General features: G+C 47.1%; 1 protein-coding gene across 2 annotated transcripts in view; it reads left to right on the forward strand.

Annotated features, from left to right (window-relative positions):
* The first annotated feature begins 6,410 nt into the window (after positions 1-6,410).
* BCL7A (BAF chromatin remodeling complex subunit BCL7A) overlaps positions 6,411-17,469 on the forward strand; it is a 55,324-nt gene continuing 44,265 nt past the window's right edge. For both annotated transcript variants that reach the window (XM_082269633.1, XM_082269634.1), the window contains exon 1: positions 6,411-6,625. In XM_082269633.1, coding sequence (XP_082125759.1) covers positions 6,534-6,625 — 92 coding nt within the window. In that variant the 5' untranslated portion in view covers positions 6,411-6,533. The remainder of the gene's footprint in view (positions 6,626-17,469) is intronic.

Here is a 17,469-nt window from a genome sequence, read left to right on the forward strand (position 1 = left end):
ATACTAATGTTCTGATATACAGTATGTACTCAATATCTTCCATTAGTAAAGGTGGGGGTCCACCGTCCTGGAGGATTCCTGGAAAAGGAGTTATCTGGTAATAACTCTAGCTTTCCCCAGTCATCCTCCAGGACAGTCACATGAGACCCCAAAAATTCATACCTAGGGTGGGACTACAGCCTCCAGGATCTTTCGACCAAAGGTCAGATCTTGGGCGGAGACCAAATCAATCCTGTAGTGTTTCACAAAGGTGGAATCACTGGACTAGATGTCTGCTCGGCAGATTTGCTAGATGGAGGCCCCAGCTTTCTCTGCCCAGGAAGTAGCAATTGGGCGTGTTGAATGTGCTTTTGTGTTCGGCAGGCTGGGAAGACTGAAGAAAGGTTCCTTTATAGAGAAGGCCTGAAGTTTGCTAACTCGTCTAGCTGGCATAACTGTAACTAGGAAGGCTGATTTCAGTGTCAGATTTTTCAATGAAGTCTCCGTAAGTGGCTCGAAAGGTGCTTGGGTTAGAGCCCTGAGAACCAGGGAAAGGTCCCAAGGGGGCCACACCTTAATGCTCTCGGACAGTCGTTTCTTTGAGATGGAATTGAAGTAACGTTTGACCAGAACGTTTTCTATAAGCTGTGCAAGAAAACCCCTTTTTTTTCATTGAAGACCCATCTTTGTTGAGTCTGCGGCTGTCAGGGTCTTACCTTGCCTTCCTGTTAGCAAATATATTAGACATGTGCAGACTGCTGACTTTTATAAATTCTGTTTGCATAATCACTTGCCTGCTGCCTGGGCGTCACTCAGTGATGATGTTGCACACCTGACTATATATGTCACCTGTTGGCTTGCAGTCTTTTGCCCTTGTGTTTGTGCTCCAAGGTGCATCTCTGCTAGCAGTCTTCTATTCTCTGTGTTCCTCTGTGCATGACCTGGCTTGGCTGACGACTTTCTTGGCTCTCTCGGCAGACGACCCAGCATCGACAGACTACCCGCCTCTGGACTCGACCCCGCCTTTGATGGCTACCTGCTTCTAGACTCGATCCTGGCTTGGATGACTACCCACTCTGGACTTGACCCCGGCTGTTCCTAATTTGTCTCCTCACTCTTGCTGTGCGTTTATTGTTGTTGCTCTAATAAACTGCTTTATTTTACGTGCATCTTTCGTGTGGTCTGGTTTCCTGGCACTCGGACAGCAGCTTCTCAATTCTTGTCTGGGTTTCGCGTTTTTGACTTAAAGGGGTGCTTAAAGGAAAAACCCTTGGTTTTATCCGCCAACCTCGTTAACTCTTTTTCAAGTTCGGAGCCGAATAGTGAACTACTGTCGAAAGGGATATTGCACAGTTTATTCTTAGAGGCAAAGTCTCCCTCCCAGGTTTTTAGCCATAGCACCTTCTAGCTGCATTGACTAGGCCCGTGGTGCGAGCAGAGAATCCTACTGCTTCTGCTGACATGTCAGCCATGTACGCCACTCCTTTTTCTATTAGTAGGAGGGAGTCCAAAGCCTCCTCTGCCCCCGGTACTTTGTCTAGGTGCCCCCTGAGTTGCTCCAGCCAAAATTACACATTTCTGACCACACGTGTTCGCTATTTTGGGCTGAGAACCCGTGGCCCCTACTTTGTATGTTCTACGTAGAGTGACCTCCATTTTTTTTGTCTACCTGGTCCTTTAGTTGGCCCATGTCTTCAAAAGAGAGATGCAATTTTTTTGATACTTTGGCCAGAGATGCATCTAGTTTTGGACATTTCGTTAGAACACTTTGTTGTTTGTCAAATAGGAAACTCTTCTGGGCCTTTGGACAAAACAATCTGTTTTCCGGGTTCCATCAACTCCTTGTCTATTATACCTTTGATAGACTGATTGATTGGAAATTATTTGCGCTTTTCTTCTTGAAGTCCTTTATACAGTCTGTCCCTGACGGAGTCCACGGGCTGCGATTCTTGGATTTCTTCCGTAGTATAAATCGCTTTTAAAAGCTCTTCCGTTTTTTTCTGCTGGAAAAAGATGCTTGGAAAATTTCTGTGATTCGATCGAGCCTAAATTGCCGTCTGAGTGGTTTTGAATTTTTGAGATGAGGTGGATAGCCGTTCGTCCCCCTTCATCTCATCAATGGCAGTTTGTAGAGATCTAAGCATAGACGTCATCTCTTTCTTGAGGTTGAGAAAGTCCTTTGCGAGGGGTTTAGTCTCTTTGTCAACTATTTTCTTGATGCACCAATTGCAAAGTAGAGAGAGAGAGAGAGAGAGAGATGCTAACGCCTGTTCTTGCTGCTGCTGCGGTGCCGCCATTTAAAACTGGCCGCTTTAATGTGACTAGACGCCCCCCAGTCTGAAACCGCGCTGTTTGCGGCCGTATTTGCTCAGAAAAAAGATGGCCGCATGTCTACTTCCTGTGGCGGCGCCATCTTACTAATGTCATTTCCGCTCCCGGTGGTCACAATTAGTGTGGATGTGCTGGGAGCAGAGCAGCAGCATACAGGCGTGAGCGGGAGAAAAGGTGAACCCCCAACACCTCATTCTTCCATGTGAGCCCGCCCGAGGGCTAGAGAGGTGTGGCGGAACATGTGGGAAGATGCAGCCCTGCAGATCCCCCACAGTAAGTCCTCCTTGTGGCTCTTCCTCCATCCTTGGTTTAGCCTAAAGTAATGGGAAGGGAAAAAAACAGAACCCCCCTCAAATTCCCAGAAGCAAAACCTACCTGAGTAGCGTAGTTGAGGGGGTTCTTAAAGTTGAGAAGTTTTCCCTTTTTCTCCCCTCGTTCCCCTCAGGAACCTGTGACTGACTTCCTCGTCAGCTTTGGCACAGGGGGGTGGGTGAGGGAGGTATCCAGGGACGCCTGCTGTGGATAAAGGGAAGTTCTAGGAAAATAACAAACTGGGGATGTGTCCTCTCCAGTGCCGGTGTTTGCAGGATGAACACAAGAACTGAAGGGGCAAGCCTAGGACGGCCTTTTTAGCCACTTCTGGACCGGAAGATTTTCCCCCTTAATGACCAGGCCATTTTGTGCAATTTGGCACTGCGTTCTTAAACGGACAATTGAGTGGTTGTGCGATGCTGTACCCCAAAAAAATTGGTGTCCTTTTTTCCCCACAAATAGAGTTTACTTTTGGTGGTATTTGATCACCTGATCACATTTTTTGCGCTATAAACAAAAAAAGAGCAACAATTCTGGAAAAAAAAACCATTCACAATAATAAAAAAAAAACAAGTAAAAATCTAATTTTTTCATCATTTTAGGCCAATATGTATTCTGCCACACATTTTTGGTAAACAAAATCCCAATAAGTGTATTTTGATTGGTTTGCGCAAAAGTTATCGTGTTCTTCAAACTAGGGGAAAGATTTAATGTCATTTTTATTTATTTACTAGTAATGGCGGCAATCTGCTATTTTTAGCAGGATTGCGACATTGCGGCAGACATTTGGGGGGGGCAGTGACATGGATCAGCTTCCCCGCTGCCTAATGGGGTTGCGCGTGCCCCCCCAGGAGTGCTCCCGCGAACCGACGTGCCTATATGTTGGTTGGTGGAGCCGAGCCAGCCTGCCGCAGTGTATCTGCGGTGGGCGGTCAGCAAGTAGTTAAACTTGTGTGTGCAAGTCCCAGCAAGCACTGTTTCTGATAACATCTGGCTCAGCACTGTCACTTCCTATTACACAGTGAACGCTGTATATAGACTGTGCATATATACTAGGGGCCTCCATTTTGTCAATCAGCTCTGATTGCAACCAGGAGATGCAGTCACCCAGACCTCTAAATCATATCACAAGTCACTACTAGTTGGTCACATGTGTGACAAGTTCTATGGGTTACTGCACCGCTCCTATGTCTATTGAGTTGACTTTATGCAAAGTAACCCGAACTGACCAATCACAGTCCATCTTGTACTGGCATGACTTAGGCTGCATTGGCACTGGTAAATAGCACCAGTGCAAATGACAACAGGAGAAATCTGCTGACCATCAAGCCCTGTACGCTTAAGAGCCGGTTCACATTTGTGCAGCTGCGGCGTTCGCGAACTGCTCCTTCATTACATGCGATCGGCTGCGCGGTGCGAGTTTAGCCATACACTTTGTATGGCTAAATTCGCACCGCACCCGCAGCAAACACGCACAGGACCCTTTTTGGCAGCCGAAACAGGATCGGATCGCACAGCGGTTCACACTTGTGCGATCCGATCCTGTGCGAACTGCAAGATATCACTGCGATATGCGATCAAACTGGGGGTGTCGTTAAGATTACATTGACACCCCCAGCGTATCGCATATGGCAGTGTGAACTGCCGGGGGTGCATTTGCGATGCGGGAACAGGCTGTGGATTCGCAGCCTTCCCGCATCGCATTAATGTGAACCGGGGCTTAATGACAGACCAGTGGCAGCTGCAGCTATCTGTAAATATCCACTCTGCCAGCAACAATCCTCATAGGTAATCGCTGGCAGAGAGGATAGCTACAGATAGCTGCAGCTGCCACTGACCTGTCATTAATCACTTGCCTACCGGGCACTTTTACCCCCTTCCTGCCCAGGCCAATTCTCAGCTTTCAGCGCTGTCACACTTTGAATGACAATTGCGCAGTCATGCAACACTGTACCCATATGACATTTGTTATAATTTTTTTCACACAAAAAGAGCTTTCCTTTGGTGGTATTTTTATTTTTTGAAAAAAAAAAAAGTTTTCATAGTTATAAAATTTTGCAAACAGGTAGATTTTCTCCTTCAATGATTGGCACTGATGAGAAGGCATTGATGAGGCTGCACTGGTAGGGGGCACTGATAGATTACACTGATGAGGAGGCACCAATGGGCACTGATAGGCAGCACTGATAGGTGACACTGATGAGGAGGCACTGATTGGCAGCACTGATAGGTGACACTGATAAGGAGGCACTGATTGGATGCACTGATAGGTGACACTGATGAGGAGGGCACTGGTGGGCACTGATGAGAACTGATAGGTGACACTGATGAGGAGGCACTGGTGGGCTCTGATTGGCAGCAATGGTGGGTACTGTTGATCACATAGTAAAGAGGAGCTGATTGGCTCTTTATCTCGACCTGTGATCAGCTGTGTCCAGAGGACACAGTAATCACAAAGTGTGGTACCCGCACGCCACAGTGGGCGTGCGGTGGGCGCAATCACGGGAGGACGCCATATGACACCCTGGCCGGCCAGGCTGTAGTCGTTCGGCTATTGCGTGGTCGGCAAGTGGTTAAAGCGTACAGGGCTTACAATAACTGAAGCCGGCCAAATATACTGTAAAAGACATCGAAAAAACAGTTGTAATTTTGGCTGTAAAATGGGCTGCTCAATCCAAAATGCCCAGGCCTATTTTATGTCCCAGTCCGGGCCTGCTGACCACCACCCCTTCAACCTCTGCAGCAATGCTGGCAGCACTCATACGTCTATTTCTCAAAGACAACCTCTGGCTAGGATGCGGAGCACGTGCACTCAACTTCTCTGGTCGACCATGGTGAGGCCTGTTCTATGTGGAACATTTTAATTGGGTACAGTGCTGCACGACTGCGCAATTGTCAGTGAAAGTAACGCAGGGCGATATCTCAATGCCCTGTTCATGGGGGGGGGTAAATGTTCCAGGGGTCAACTGAAAGGGCCCTAAATGTTCCTATGACCTTCTCGGTGCACCCTCCAAGACACAGGCAGCCTAGGGCCCCCCACTCCCTTATGACACAGGCTGGTCTGGGCCCCCACATGACAAAGGCAGGCCAGGGGCCCCCTGCTCCCGCATGACACAGGCAGGCCAGGGGCCCCCAGCTCCCACATGACACAGGCAGGCCGGCCGGGGTCCCCCAGCTCCTCTGCAATACAGGCTGGTGGCCCCCAGTTCCCCTGTAATACAGGCTGGCCAGGGTCCCCCAGCATCTCCATAACACAGGCAGGCCAGGGGGCCCCCAGCTCCTGCATGACACAGGCAGGCCGGCCCAGGGCCCCCAGCTTCTCCGTAATACAGGCGGTGGCCCCCAGCTCCCCTGTAATACAGGCTGGCCGGGTCCCCCAGCATCTCCATAACACAGGCAGGCCAGGGGGCCCCCAGCTCCCGCATGACACAGGCAGGCCGGCCCAGGGCCCCCAGCTTCTCCGTAATACAGGCGGTGGCCCCCAGCTCCCCTGTAATACAGGCCAGGGACCCCCAGCTCCTCCATGATTCAATGACATCACCAGGTTCTTTTGAGCTGTGGCAACCATTGTTGGGGCTCAGTCCCTATCATATAGGAAACATTTACTACTTAAAAAGTATTTATCTTCCTACAGTAGAGTGACTGTGACCATGCCCTCCCCCCGGGTCAGACTATGGAGCGACTCCTCCGTGCTCAGAGCTGTAATGAATGGAATGGTGGGTGTGCAGTGCTCGGCTTTCCCCATCCCCCCGCAGCGCTCGAGCACTAGCAGCAGCAGGCGGCGCAGTACGCATGCGCGGCGTTGGCTGTGCTCGGCCGTATGCGTGTGGAGAGGCAGAGAAGAAAGAGAGACAAGTAACCGGCGGACACTCTCCGTCCTCTTCCCCCCTCCCTCATAAACCACTGCAGCCATGTCGGGCCGCTCGGTGCGAGCCGAGACACGAAGCCGGGCTAAAGATGACATCAAACGGGTGATGGCCGCCATCGAAAAAGTACGGAAATGGTAAGAAGAAAAAAAATCCCGACAGACAACAAAGGAGGACCGGAGGGAGGAGGAGGAAACGCGTCCGCTGAGGGAGAGCGGAGCCAGGGGGGAGGGGGCGTGTGTGAGGGGCCCCAGTGCTCGCCGCCTGCTCTCCGCGCTCCCGCCAAAGCCGGCAGCCATTTGTGAGGAGGAAGACGAGCGCCGGCCCCGGTGTGGTGCTGGCGGGGGGTTCGGTGCCTTCCCCTCCTCCTTCCCGGGTGACCGGCGAGCACTTTTCCTTCCACTCCGGGGCCCACACATTTCTTTTAAATTTAGCGCTTTGGCCCCGAGGCTCACTGCTCCCTCCCCCCCCCCTCTCGTGTACTATGGGGCTATGGAGGAGGAAGTGCGGCTCCATGGCTGAGCACTGCGGGAGTCCTCCTCCTCCCTACACCGGTCACACAACGTGTTCTAGAAGTTCTCCGCCTGTATTCACACACCAATAGTCAGCGGGCCGCTTCTTGTGGGATGACCTCGCCGATGCCGATTGGACAGCCGTTTAAATGTCCTCACATCAGGGCTGCTGGAGGGCAGGCTGAGAGCAAACACATCATCATCATATCATAGCTCTGCACTGAACACTAAAAGAGCTTACACTCAAACACCTTATACATATGGATCTATAAAAATATACTCGATTTTTTCCTGATCGGAAAAAATACCTCTAGTGCTGGGTTTTTATGCGCGTTTCACATGCGGAAACTCCTCCTACTGTCTAGAATATTCATTTATTCTACCATTTTAGTATTTTAAGCATATACTCCCAAATTTTTATGGGTGTCAATTATGCTGGAAAACTCAACGCAGGTTTAGGGCGTTTTTTTTTTTTTTTTTCCATGTCCCCAAACAGTACTCTAATGCTGGCCATACACTAGCCGAAAGAGCATTAAAAAATCTGTCATTTTTCCGGTTTGTTCCTTTTTACCTCAAGTAAACGGGCACAAATAGAAATTCGGTTTTAACTTTTCAGAGCTGAAAAATTGAAGGAACAGTTTGGAATCGGGTGCTTTCCAATTAGCTAATCAGGAGCCTAATGGCTCCACTCACACCTGGGCGCTTTGGGATGGCGGCAGAATGATTGCAATTCTGCCCACAATCTCAAAATGCACTACAATTGCAAAAACACAGGCTCAGGTGCCAATATCTTCAGTGGCACTTAAAGTACAGTATTGTCATGTGATGTATCACGCGGCAAATCACATTTCATGAAGGTTGCTGCCCAAAAGAAGCTGCAGCCCAATGGTGTGCTGCTCAGGCTCTGTTGTAGCAGGGTATATATGGATTCTTGAGCATCCGCCACTGGGAGTGAAGGTGCGGGACGGAGCTCATCCCAGCTCCTGCTATGGCTTGTTCAATTGGAAGGGATGCCTGTAGCCACACATCTGTGTAGTCCCTAAAATCGATGTAAGAGTGGCAACCTCTGCCTGGACTCCAGCCAGGCCACTACCCAATGCGTTTCGCTCCCCCCTTGGAGCTTAGTCATAGGAATCTCCTGCTCCTTTTTCAAGCTTCACTCAATGCGATTTGCCATGTTTGTTTTAGATGCCATTGAAAAACAAATGGCACATGAACATGCATCCTTCAATTGTTGATAGCAGAATGTATAAAATGGAGCCATTAAAAAAAACAGAAGATGTGGGGTTCCTACCACAATCCATACCAGGACCTTAAGGTCTGGTATAGATTTTAAGGGGGACCCCACAGCATGAAAAGGGGGATGCATCAATTTTAGGAGAGGCTTCCTTCTGGGATGACAGCCATGCAGACCAATTTGATGCAGTGTGCGGCGTATGGTCTGAGCACTGACAGGCTGACCCCCCCACCCCTTCAACCTATGCAGCAATGGTGACAGCACTCATACGTCTATTTCCCAAAGACAACCTCTGGCTTTGACGCTGATCACGTGCACTCAACTTCTTTGGTTGACTATGGCAAGGCCTGTTCTGAGTGGAACCAGTCCTGTTAAACTGCTGTATGGTCTTGGCCACCGTGCTGCAGCTCAGTTTCAGGGTCTTGGCAATATTTTTTTATAGCCTAGACCATCTTTATGTAGAGCAGCAATTCTTTTTCAGATCCTCAGAAAGTTCTTTGCCATGAGGTGCAATGTTGAACTTCCAGTGACCAGTTTGAGAGAGTGAGAGTGATAACACCAAATTTAACACAGCTGCTCCCCATTCACACCTGAGACCTTGTAACACTAACGAGTCACATGATACCGGAGATGGAAAATGGCTAATTGGGCTCAATTTTGGACATTTTCACTTAGGGGTGGGTGTACTCACTTTTGTTGCCAGCGGTTTAGACATTAATGGCTGTGTGTTGTTATTTTCAGGGGACAGAAAATTTACACTGTTATACAAGCTGTACACTCACTACTTTACATTGTAGCAAAGTGTTATTTCTTCAGTGCTGTCACAAATTAAAGATATAATAAAATATAAAAAAAATGTGAGTGGTGTACTCACTTTTGTGAGATACTGTGCCTGTTTGAATAAAGGCCAGGTTTACCTGTGTGTGCTGCGTTTTTGGCGCAGAGTGAGTTTAGGCTTGTTTTACAAATATTTTTAGGCGTGTTCCTATTGACCTCTATTAGAGCGCACATTTTCATGAGAGTGCTTCAGAGATGCAGCATGCAGGACTTTCATGCACATTCATGAAAATAGCATTTAGTGGGAGTGCTCAAGCTGACCGAACTCCCGCTGAGGTGTGGTAGTGACATCATACTGGCCCGGCCAATGAAAGCACCTGGCAATCGATACCTGGAAAGCCAGTTGCTGAAAGATGTCAGCAGCCGGCAGGGAACTCCAGCAAGCTGCATTGCATGACTAAAGGTAAGTATAGTTTCACGTTTAATGCATGTGTTGTAATGGGGTCTAAGATGGAGGTGACAATTGCTTCGAGAAACCTAAGTCCCGGTTCACACTTGTGCGATGCGGGAAGGCTGCAAATTCTCAGCCTGTTCCCGCATTGCAAACGCACATCTGGCAGTTCACACTGCCATATGCGATACACAGGGGGGTGTTAACAACACCCCCAGTTTGATCACATATCGCAGTGCGATCTGACAGTTCGCACAGAATCGGATCGCACAAGTGTGAACCACTGTGCGATCCGATCCTGATGCGGCTGGAAAAAAGGGTCCTGTGCGGGTGCAGTGCGAATTTCAGCCATACAAAGTGTATGGCTGAATTCGCATCCGCACATCCGATCGCATGTAATGAAGGAGCAGTGCGCTCCGAATTACATGCGATCGCCGCACTCGCAATAGTGTGAACCGTTCCTAAAGGTTTGCCGAAAGATTTGCAAGTAGGTTTATGAGCTTGTTTGTAGGCATTGCTCTTACACATGCTGAAGCTTGTATGCACATGGCCATAAAACCCCACTCCAGACACATTTTGTGTTTTTTAGCTATTGATAGAATGGGGAAAAGTCATTTTTTTCTGTTTAGGCTTTTATCTGTGACACTATTGGGGGACTTTTCTTATACTTTCTGTGATGCCTGTACAAGAAATGGAGGAAGTAGTCATTCTTGGGCAAGAAGGCACAGGTAACAACCATTATTCCTTTGAGTCTATTCACACTTCTGCGGCCTACACATTGTGCAATTTCCATTAGACTTTACACTGCAACTTGATGCACCTTTGAATGTGTGCAAATTTGTTACGACTTTGGTTTTGATCAATGTGATTATTTTGTTTGTGCTCTTCAAAGTCATTAAGACAAGTGCAGAATGGAAAACATGGTTTTGTTTTATTATTTTCTAATGAATTCCAAATTTTCAGAACAATTTCAATTTGATTCGAAAATTGATCAACCGATTTAAATTCTGTGTGAAGCAGGCCGGGAAGTCTGCTGCCGCATCCTTAGCAACCAATGACTCCTCGGTTGTCAACGGGTTTCCTTTCTGACAGCTGAATGTAAAAAAAAAAAAAAAATACCGGCAATGAAAAATAAATGGAAAAAAAAGGGGGTCCCCCCCAAATACATGCCAGGCCATGCTAAAATGTAAAAAAATAAAAAACCCACGGCAGCACCCCCCTCTTAAAAAATGCATACCAGACCCTTATCTGAGCATGCAGGCCAGGAAGGGGCAGGCAGTGAACCATACCAGGGCACATGCCCTTAACGTGAGGGTGCTTTAGAGCAGGGGGAGCTCTGCCCCCTCCCCAAAGCACCTTGTCTCTGTGTTTGATGAGGTCTGCGAGTGAGGAGCTTATTGCAATCTGAAAGCACCCTTTACCAAGGGTACTTAGTAGCCATTCTTTATCATCAAAAAAGGCGGAAAAATCACGCCGTCCGCCGCCAACCTAAAAACAAAAGAAAAACCTCTGGTAACCCAGTGGTCTCGTCTTGCCCCTTAGGTATTTAAGAGCTGTCACACAGCGGGAGTCTTCTTCAACCGGGCTGGAGTTTTTTTTTTTTTTCTTGTGGTGTCGGGCAGCGCAAGTGACGATGAATCCACACTGGGTGAGATATATATATATATATATATATATATATATATATATATATATAATATATATTAGGGATGCACCAATCCGATATTCAGATCGGAAATCGCCCCCGATCCGGACAAATTAGCTGGATCGGAGATCGGTAAAGTTTAGCCGTCCCATGGGCCGATCCGGTTTTTGCTGAGTAACGGCTCAGCCATCCCTTACTAGGTGCAGTAATAGTATGGGATGGGAGCCGCTAATTCCTGGCTAATGCCAGGCTGCATGCTTGGATAATGGTCTGGTATGGATTCTTAAGGGGGGACCCCACCCCATTTTTTATTTTTTTTTATTTTCTCTATTGCCGGCATTCTTTTCACAAGGCAAACCCAAATAATTTTATATCATGCAGGTGCAACTTTCATGTGACTTTTCAGGGTTTACATTGAGATCTATGGACCTCAAGTCGATTGAAAGTCAGCCCAAAGTAGTGCAGGAACTACTTTGAAGTCACATGGTTATTATAGGGAAACATGAGGTGCGACTTGTCATGCAACTTTGGGGACCAAAGTCGCATGACAAATAGCACAAGTCTGAATGGGGCCTTAGTGAAAATATGTTCTGGTTTTTGTTTGTGTCCTTGTTGGAAAGATTTAACATCGCAGGAAGTGAGGGGAAATCTCCCAAGTAGGAACGCAAATGGTGGGAAAAATGACAGCAGCTGTAACCCTTCCTTGTTCTGTCCAAAACATGAAAAAAAGTTTGGTCAGGAGTTCAAATTTTAAGTTTAATACATTAAATATAGTTAAACAGAAATCCGCAGACTGGATTAAAACATTGTTCAAATTCAGAGAAAGCCTGCCTTCATCACCATACTTTTATCACTTTATCTCTTCTGCTCAATTTGGCTTTGTTATCCAAGTTTCCAGCATTATATTTATGGTCCAGAAATGGTGAACATTGCATAGAGATAAAATGCTCTACAGTAGCTGACTCTCTGCCAGCCTTTTACAACCTTGGTGCCTTCTGGGTTCCTCAGGGGTTGACAAAATGCCTTAAAAATTGCTCGATATTGTGTACAAGTCAGTGGGTGGATCAAGCCTGACTTTTTGTTACACAAAGCCACAGGTCTTCTTTATGCAACATTACACCTTTGGGCATTGCGTGGGCCAACCGCCAGTGTCCTAACCACTGCTGATGTCATCTGTTGATAATGAGGATGTTGGAAAACTTGTCTGAATCACCGCACCCTCCCCCCACCACCCTTCTTCTCTGTAAGCACTGGGGCCATGTTGGTTGGAATACTAGTCCATGCCAGTGTGCTTTGTAAAAATAAGGCCCCTTTCACACTTGTACGACCTGAAAGTCACACGACTTTTCTGCTACTTTGATGCAATGCCTGCCCCCACTCGGCAGCGGGGACTCTGATGCACAGGGCCGGCAGCTCCAATTGCGCCGGGCACCTGCGATCGTTTTCCCGCTGTGAGAGGAGGACGGTTCGATGTTGTAAACACAGCTGACCATTCTTCTCTCTGCAACGATCAGAGCGCCTGTGATCCTTCTATATAGGATCACAGGTCTCTGTGATCATTTCAAAAGCCCAACCCCCATACAGTTAGAAACCCTCCCCTAGGCTTACATTTATAACCCCTTGATCACCCACAGTGTTAACTCCTTCCCTGCCAGTGTCATAACAGTAACTGCCTATTTTTAGCACTGATTACTGTAGTAATGTCACTGGTCCCCCCAAAAGTGTCAAAAATGTCAGTCAGGGGTCCGATCTGTCCGCTGCAATGTCGCATTCCCACTAAAAATCGCAGATCGCCACCATTACTAGTACAATAAAAATGACATCTTTCCCATAGTTGGTAGACGCGATAACATTTGTGCAAACCAATGGAAATATGCTTATTGTGATATTTTTTGAAAAAAAAAAAAAAAAAAATGTAGCAGGAAACAAATTGGCCTGAAAATGTAAAAAAAATTGATTTTTTTTTTTTTTTTTAATTTAGGAATGTTCTAAAGCAGGATGTGAAAAATATATATATTTTTTTTCAGAATTGTCGCTCTTTTTTTTGTTTATAGCGCAAAAAAATAAAAATCGCAGAGGTGATCAAATACCCCCAATAGAAAGCTCCATTTGTGGGAAAAAAAGGACATCAATTTTATTTAGGTACAGCGTCGCACGACTGCGCAATTGTCCGTTAAAATAACGCAGTGACGAATCGCAAAGAATGGCCTGATCATTAATGGGGCAAATCCTTCCGGTCCAGAAGTGGTTAACTGGAAAAAGTGTGAGAAACACTGCTCTATGCCATGAGCCCTGGGGAGATTGAGGAAGGGGCATATGATAGTAAAGTGCATACTGCTTCCATCCACCCTTGTCCTGTCAGCTGCCTTCATGAGCACAGATGGTCCATTATTTCACAGAAATTACAGACTCCAGTTGTGATGGCTGTACAAAGAAACCCACATGCATTTGTGTACTGACTAAAGTGCGGTTTCTTCTTAAGGGGTTTTATACTACTCTTTCACTTTCTGTTAGCACTGCACTTTTTTTTTTCTTCTCTTTTAACTCCAGTGAGTCTTATGCCTCGTACACACATGCAGATTGTCGGCCGAAAAGATTCGGCCGGCGACCGATCGGCCGATTTTCGGCTTGTTAGTATGATGCTTCCGACAGCCGACAGCACACTTTCGGCCGAAAAGAATCTGTCGTGCAAGCATTAAAATTTTTGTATGCCGACACCAGAACGGCCGATTGTTCGCCAGTCAATACAGAATTCGGCCGACAGACAGCAGATTTGCAAGACTGGGCATGCTCAGAAAAGAAAAAACACACGGAAAGTTAACCATCACATGACATCACTTCTGCAGTCGGCTGTAGTCGGCGGACAAAATTCTTGTGCAGTCTTTTGCACTTTTCAACAGACACAACAGCCCGGGGACAAAAGACGGCCGATCTGCACGTGTGTACGGGGCATAAGGGACAATGTTTCTTCTCACACCTACTTCATTCAGGCCTTTCCCACACATGCTTGATGCTTCCATTAGCCGCCCATATTGCTAGGAAGGCCTAGTCTGCGCTATTGTGGTTTGTGTGGTGACTTTTAAATTCATATGTGCGTGAACCCTTCTGGTCCTTTCCCAGACCCTATACTTTCTTCTTCCCAAATCCACTTGCATCTTCTTCCTGGCAGCAGCACAAGGTAAGGGGGTGCATTGTGATGTAAGGAAGGATGGGTGACTCTTAACTTCTGATGGTGGGCTCTTGACATCTCATGTAAGGGTGTAAGGGGGCATGGGGTGCTCTGGACATCTAATCTTATAGATCTAACCGGCCCTTTGAGGGCAACCATAATGCTGATGTGGCTCGCGATCAAATTGAATTTGACACCCCTGTCTTAATGCATAGAATGCAGTAAGATTAAAAAAACCTTCTGCCTTTACAACCCTTTTAAACCTACCCAATAAAAAAAATGTAAAAAATTAAATTTCTTCATCAATTTAGGCCAATATGTTTTTTGCTACATGTTTTTGGTAAAAAAAAAAAATCCCAATTAGCGCATGTGTATTGGTTTGCACTAAAGTTATAGCGTCTACAAACTATGGGATAGCTTTATGGAATTTGTATTTTAATTTTTTACTAGAAACGGCCACGATAAGCAATTTTTAGTGGGATTGTGACAGAAAAATCTGACGCCCAAGTGACATTTTCTGGGGAAAAAAAAAAAACCCCTCACTGTACTAAAAACACTGACAGGGAAGGGGTTAACATCAGGGGCGATCAAAAGGTTAAATGTGTTCCCTGGGAGTGCTTTCTAACTGTGTGGGGAATGCACAGCCATTCACTGGTAAGATCAGTGTGCTTCTGTTTCTTCTCTGACTCTTATGCAGCTGAGAACACAAGCTATGTGATCACTTATTTAAAAAAAAAAAAAAAAAGTGAACTAAAGTATATAGAATAATTTTTATGTATAGGCAAAACATTTTGTGTTTCATTTTTAACCTGAATGGGTTATTGTATAAGTTGAGATTTACAATCACTTTAAAGCGTAGTCCCGGCCTATTTTGCAACTTTAGTGATTCCTGGAGTGCTCGCTATGCTGATCAACAATTGGGCCACGGCCACCGACATCACTTCCGCCTTTGCATTGCATCCTGGGAGCTGTTTGTCATCACTCCCAGGAGGATGGAATCAGGAAGAACTCCCAGAACACTCCTTGGAATCAGGCCCACATCTAAGATGGCCGCGCTCAGACAGTGTTTTTAAAAGTAAGATTTTGACTAAAATCCAATACTGTACACCTTGTAAGTATGAGAATAGCGGTTCTGTAAAGGGCGATGGATTAGTATTATAGGGGTATTTTTAGTTAAAGGTATTTGAGGCCGGAACTCCGCTTTAACCACTTCCTGACTGACCACAGTACATAAACTGAAACAGGTCGGCTCTATTGCGCAAAATGATGTACCGGTACGTCATTTTGCGCTGTAGCTAGCAGGGGGGGGGGGGGGCGCATGCCGATTGGCCACTGGGGCCACAAGACCTCTTCTTTCAAGGGGTGATTGTCCTGGTTCCGAATTCTGAAAATTTTCAGGGTTTTTACTCAAACCTGTTCAGTCTTCACTAGGACGGAAGGCAATGCTTCGAAGCCTGGACCTCAAGGCGCTAAACTTCTTTTTGCAGGTACAGAAGTTCATAATGGAGTCCATTCAAACGGTGGTGGCATCCCTGCATTGGGGGGATTTTTTTTGCCTCTATCGACATCAAGGATGCTTACCTTCACATTCCAATATGTGCCAGTCGCACTCTGCTTTGCTGTGAGAGAGGAGCATTATTAGTTTGTGGCGTTACCCTTTGGTCTCGCCTCCGCTCCTCGGGTCTGCACAAAAGTGTTGGCTCAGGTGCTAGCTTTGCTATGCCAATGGGGGATCGTGGTACTTGGCTACTTGAATGATCTCCTTCTGCGAGGGGGGGTCTCCATCTGCTCTGATGGAGAACCTGGAGATCACAATACGAACTCTGTGGGAGTTCGGCTGGATTCTGAATTTTCAGAAGTCTGCTCTGGTTCTGTCCACAAAGCTGGACTATTTGGGCCTGACTCTGGACTCTGCCGTAGCCAGAGTGCTCCTTCCTCTGGACAAACTCCAGAAATTGCAGGCTGCAATTTGCCTCCTGCTGTCCAACAATCCCTCTGGACTTGCATGCAGGTGCTGGGCCTAATGGTATCTACCATCGAGACAGTTCCGTTTGCATACGGTTCCGTATGCAGTTCCATACGCGGTCCCTGCAAAAGCAGATTTTGACCAAATGGGACATGACTCCGCAGTCTCTGGACAATCCAATCTGGCTAAGTCGGGGAACAATGATGTCCCTGATATGGTGGCTTTACTCTCTGACGCTTCGGCTGGGAAAATCCTTCCTCCCCATGTATTGGACAGTGATCACCACAGATGCCAGCCTGTCTGGCTGGCGAGGCGTCCTCGGCAAGCATTCTGCTTGGGGGGATATGGACGCTGGAAGAGTCCAGACTACCGATCAATGTCCAGGAACTCTGAGCACTCAGAATGTGTCTGGGTCATTTGACAGATCATCTTCAGGGATGACCTGTGCGTATTCAATCAGACAATGCCACAGCCATGACTTATGTCAATCACCAAGGGGGCACAAGAAGTACCCTGGCGGCTCCGGCATTCTAAAGCTCTCTATGCCTTGCACATTTCCCTGGGTGGAAAATTGGCAGGTTGATTACCTCAGTCAGCAAGCGTTGGACCAAGGGGAGTTGTCCCTTCATCCGGAAGTGTTTCATCAGTTGTGTCTCCGGTGGGGCACCCCCGAGGTGGATCTGTTGATGTCTCGGCTCAACAGTTGCAGAAGTTTGTGGCTCGGTCAAGGGATCCTCTGGCGGATGCCACAGACACACTGGTGCCCCGTGGGGTCAGTATCGTCTGATTTACTCCTTCCCTCCTCTCAAGTTTCTGCCAAGACTTCTACGTGGGATCAAGGTAGAAGGGATTCCAGCCATCTTAGTGGCTTCTGGCTGGCTTTACCGGGCTTGGTATACCAATCTGGTGCGGCTGGTCATCGACGTTCCTTAGAAGCTTCCTCTCGGAGGATCTGCTTTACAGTCACTGGCTTTGACGGCTTGGCTGTTTAACACCGGGTGCTAAAGTATAGAGGTTTATCTGAGTCGGGTATTCCTACACTGTTAAAAACTAGGAAATCTACTAGGAAGATCTGCCATCGTACGTGAAAGACGTACATTGCATGGTGCAAGTCTCTCTTGGGGTTCATCCTTGCTCCTTCCTTCTTGGTGGCTCGTATCTTAACCTTCCTTCAAACGGGGTTGAACAGAAATTGGCCCCGAGTACCATCAAAGGGCCAGGTAT

The sequence above is a fragment of the Pelophylax lessonae genome, assembly GCF_965119305.1.
Source record: "Pelophylax lessonae genome assembly, chromosome: 1".
In the NCBI taxonomy this organism is placed as follows: Eukaryota; Metazoa; Chordata; class Amphibia; order Anura; family Ranidae; genus Pelophylax; species Pelophylax lessonae.